General features: G+C 46.9%; 1 protein-coding gene across 2 annotated transcripts; it reads left to right on the forward strand.

Annotated features, from left to right (window-relative positions):
- LOC131291292 (forkhead box protein K1-like) lies at nucleotides 1–4330 on the forward strand. Of its 2 annotated transcripts, none has more exons than XM_058320484.1 (5): nucleotides 1–1013; nucleotides 1091–1706; nucleotides 1814–2025; nucleotides 3126–3412; nucleotides 3498–4330. In XM_058320484.1, exons 1-5 carry the CDS (start codon nucleotides 256–258, stop codon nucleotides 3638–3640), a joined length of 2016 nt encoding a protein of 671 aa, XP_058176467.1. In that variant the 5' UTR covers nucleotides 1–255; the 3' UTR covers nucleotides 3641–4330. The 2 variants fall into 2 exon arrangements, with proteins under 2 accessions (XP_058176467.1, XP_058176468.1); XM_058320485.1 differs by having other exon boundaries at nucleotides 3126–3385.
- Nucleotides 4331–4649: the final 319 nt, after the last annotated feature.

Genomic DNA, 4649 nt, shown 5'->3' on the forward strand with positions numbered 1-4649 from the left:
TAAGTCCCGCTACCGGTGAGGCTGGTGAAGTGAGGTTACTCTGAAGTTTATCAGAGGCAACAAGGCGAGGGAGTCAGTGCAAGGATATAATTGACACACTGTCACGAGCGAACTACTGCCTGTGTTTGTAGAGTGTGTGGGTGAGTGAGTGAGAAAGTGCGATAGAAAGAGAGAGAGAGAAAGCGTGAGAGAAAGGGTGTGCGTGCGAGAGACAGGGGCTGCGGTCGCGAACATACCAAAAAAAAGGGGGTCAGTATGTCCAGTGCGGCGCAGGACTGCATGACTCCTCCTCGTGGTGGTGATATGAAGCTAGTGGTCAAGCAGGAATCCGTGTCGCAGTCGCCCGCGTCCATTAATATCAAGCCCGATCCGAATGACTCTCCCTCCAGTGGCAGCAGCAGCAACAACCGTCACGTGTTGATCGCCGGCGGCGCCGCAACCAACTATCAAAAGCACCAGCAACAAGCAGCTCCCGTTCCGTCAAGCAACAACTACCATCTTCCATCAAACTCGTCCCGCGCGCGGCGAATGTCCCCGTCGTCGCCGGTGTCGTCGCCCTCGCCCACCCCGCCGCCCGGCCCGTCGAAGCTCAGCAACGGGGCGGGCAAGTCGGCTGGGATCGCCCCGGCCGCCATGTACACGATTGAGGGCGGCGCACCCGCTGCCGCCGCTGCTGCGAGCTCAACCTATAACAGTGCCACGATGATGGCGACCGGCGGTGGCCAGGGTGGTGGTGCCAGCAATACGGCCAATTATCACAACTTCATCGGTCGGCTGATCAGCAAGGACAACATGCTGCTGATCAGCGAGGACGTGATCGAGGTTGGGCGCAACTCGTCCAAATCGCAGGTGGACTTCCACGTCGGCAAGAACAGCTTTATCTCGCGCAAGCACTTCATCATCCAGCACGACATGAACGACGAGTTCACGTTGTTCTGCCTCAGCAAAAATGGCGTTTTCATCGACAACGTGTTCTACCGGAAAAGCGATGAACCATACAAACTACCAAAACTGTAAGTGTTTGAGCTCGTCAAGAGCATCCGCAACATCAATTTTCTCACCTGTTTTGCTTCACTTCTGCTCAATACAGCTGCAGCATTCGCTTCCCAAGTACAAATATAAAAATACAGTTTGAGAATCTGATCGATCAGGCCAACAACGGCATCATGGTGGACCTGAACGAGCACACGCCAGTAGTCGGTGGTGGAGCGATGGGTGGTGTGCCGCTGCACGCCGGCTCTGTTGCGGGGGCCACGATAGGCGGGTTGTCGAATCATCACCATCACCAGCAGGCGGGCGGAGCCGCCGGTGCCAGCATCGGCGGTGCTGCCGCCGCACACCATCATCGCCGCGGTGGCAAGCTGCCGTCGTCGAACGTCATCTACGCGCCGCTCAAAATTTCGATTCCTTCCGAGCAGGGTGCCGGCTCGAGCGGCGGTGCCGCTGGTGGAGCCTCCGCCACTGGGGGCTTGCTCGGCGATGTAACCGTGCGTGGCCAGGTACGAGTAGGCGGTGGTGGTGGGCACGTCGGTGTTAGTGGCAGCGGGTACCCATCGCCAACCGGTACAATAAGTGCTGCGAACAGCTGCCCCACTAGTCCACGGCAGAATACGCACGATTTCCCGCAGTACAGCAGCGCCCACCATCATCACCATCACGCCGGCCACAGTACAGGCGGGGGTGGTAACAACAACAATAACTATAATGTGAGTTCAAACCCCCTTGTCACCTGCGACACACGGGTGTTTACACGGTTTTTACACGATGTTTAATCGCTCTTGCTTTCTTCTCTCCGATTTCGCACGCACCGTAGGAATTTCAAGCGCCCGCCACACAATCGCTGGAAAGCGACAAACCGCCGTACAGCTACGCGCAGCTGATCGTACAAGCCATTTCGGCGTCGCCAGAGAAGCAGCTGACACTCTCCGGGATCTATTCCTTCATATCGAAAAACTACCCGTACTATCGCACTGGTGCGAACAAGGGCTGGCAGAACTCTATCCGGCACAACCTGAGCTTGAACCGGTGGGTGAACTATTGTGCTTAACGCTTCTCCTGATTTGCATGTTAATCAAAATGTTCCGGCAAGTCCTGATGTTATTTTGAATCAATAGTTTTGAGTTTCTGTAAGTTGTCTGGGTTTTAATCTGAAATTTAAAAAATGTTAGATGCAAATCGATCGATCAGAACATATCAGCTTCATTTGGCTGTAAGTTTTACCTCTCCAATTTGAATTCAGTATCCAATTTAAATAGTTTAGACAAACCTAATGCCCAGTTACATCTATAGATACTCTTTTGTTGAAATAATTTTTAAAAAAATCATAACGGAGGATAATGGTGAGATATTTCATAAAGCAATGTCTTTTGTCGAGTTATGAAAAGAAGCGACATTTTCGATCCATAATTCTAGTTTTCAGTAAGTGAAAAAAACTATACGTATTCTTCGAATATAGAAAATTATGCGTAGTAATTTTCTTATTTTGCATTTCTAAACATTATTCTCATAGCCCTCCGCGATGTTTTTTATGTATTCGTTGAAGTTTTGGTTGCTTATTTCGTTGTACAAATACGTTTATTTTTATATGATTATGAATTTCTTTTTTGTAACTGTTTTCAAATAATCTCTTGCTGCCTCAATACACATTTATCCACCATTAGAAAAGCCTTTTCAAACACAATTCTGCGAGGATTGAATTCGTTCTGATTTATTATTCTTGTTTCTAGCAATTTGTAATATATAGAATTCAAAGTGGTTGAAATTTGTAATCGTTTTTGTAATGCACAAGTCAAGAAAACTATGCCTTGATTGTAATGAGGTGTTATCTTATATTTTTAAACACTTTCAGAAGCCTTTTTGTGACGTTTTTGTTCAAAAGTGTATGAATTGGGGTTACTATATGAATATGGATTTCTGTTTTTGTAAATGCTTTAAAATAATCTCTTTCTGCCGCTTTTTTATGGTGATTACAAATGGATCCTCCATAAGAACCATTTTTAAGCAAGACAGTTTAACGTGAAATGGCATGTTTATTTTAATACTACGATTAGTAAAATCATCCAGGTTGCGCTCGTGGGCGAGTCATGTGCTAACTGGTTTCATCGTTGATTTATTTTTAATCCCAGCTATTTCATCAAAGTACCGCGATCACAAGACGAACCAGGCAAGGGTAGCTTCTGGCGGATAGATCCTTCAAGCGAGCTGAAACTGATCGACCAGAGCTATCGAAAACGACGCCAGCGTGGCTCACAATGTTTCCGGTCACCGTTCGGGATGCCGCGTTCGGCGCCGGTCTCGCCCAGCTACACCGACAACTCGCGCGACGGCTCGCCAATCAACGAGGAGCTGCTCCTGTCGGCTCCAGGATCACCGGGACATAATAACAGTGGGTACCCTCCCAATAACCACGATGGTCAGTAGTGTACACGCATGACCACATATAGCATTCCCGTTCGTTAATCCACTCTTTTTTGTCCTCATGTTTGATGCCACGGCAGGTACGCAACAAACGTCGTACCAAAATCAGTACACGGCGTACGCGAGCGCAGAACATGCCGTCACGGAAACGTACGAGGAGGACGAGCAGCTCGAGTACGAGAGTGACGACTACGAGCCGGGCCATAAGCGCCAAAAGATGTAACTCCTCTCATCACCTGCAAGGCATCACCACGGGTGGAGTCTTCACTGCGTGCTCCACGTTACATGCACCTGGGGAAGCAACACCTGGTGTTCAGATTTAGTAATTAACTGAAGTGCAATTCCTAAATTTAACCATTTTCCGGAATTTCACCCCCTGTCCCGTCCCTCTGATTCTCGGCTTCAGCTTCGAATGTTGCAATTGATGTCGTTTTCGAATGTCGCAATTTTAGCAGAAGGGTATCGAATATTTTAAATGGGATAAAACTACCCATTAACAAACCCAGTTTCAGTTCACCGCGCAACGTCATCAGAGACGGGAATGGAAGTTAAGTTCCATTGTTTTAACAGAAATTTTATCGAATACTTTCAATGGAAGAAATTATTCACCAACAAACACAGTTTCAGTTCACCGAAATGGCATCAATAAGATCCTTGAAAAGTCAGATTCTTCCAACATTTATAAATTAATGTTATCGATTAATGTAATAACTCAGTTTATCGATAGTTTACCTGTTTACATCATCAGAGAGATCCTCGGAAAGTGAAATTCCTTAAAGATGGATCGCATTTTTGATGCTCTATGATCTTTCTTCGTTCAATGTGATGTGACTAATTACAGTTCTGAACGCGTTCAGCTCAGCTAGGCTCGTTAAAATGTCTAGTTTGACGTTCTGTTATGTTCACTTTCGAAGGGTTGTATTGTGCATTTGACAGTTATCGTTGCATCCGTCTTGCAAAGAACTTTGTCAAACAGCAAACAAACAGATGAGCGTAAACACTCGCACTTCGCGCAAAGATGCGTTGGAAGGGCAGTAATAATGGATGCTAGAGTTGCATACAGAAGTGCACATCATAATACATCTTAATGTACCAATAGTTATGTAATGAAATCGTAGTCTAGCTAAAGGGGCAAAACCAATCGTCGGTAATATGTAGAATGGACGTAATCCACTACCACCTTCCATGCATTTTTTTGCAAACCAATGGTGTGCCGTCGAGAAATACTCCCA

The sequence above is a fragment of the Anopheles ziemanni genome, chromosome X (genome assembly GCF_943734765.1).
Source record: "Anopheles ziemanni chromosome X, idAnoZiCoDA_A2_x.2, whole genome shotgun sequence".
NCBI lineage: Eukaryota > Metazoa > Arthropoda > Insecta > Diptera > Culicidae > Anopheles > Anopheles ziemanni.

Coding starts and splice junctions, on each gene's coding strand:
- LOC131291292 (XM_058320484.1), top strand. CDS start 256: ATGTCCAGTGCGGCGCAGGACTGCATGACTCCTCCTCGTGGTGGTGAT. Junction 2,026..3,125: donor CACAACCTGAGCTTGAACCG/GTGGGTGAACTA, acceptor TTTTAATCCCAG/CTATTTCATCAAAGTACCGC. Junction 3,413..3,497: donor CCCTCCCAATAACCACGATG/GTCAGTAGTGTA, acceptor ATGCCACGGCAG/GTACGCAACAAACGTCGTAC.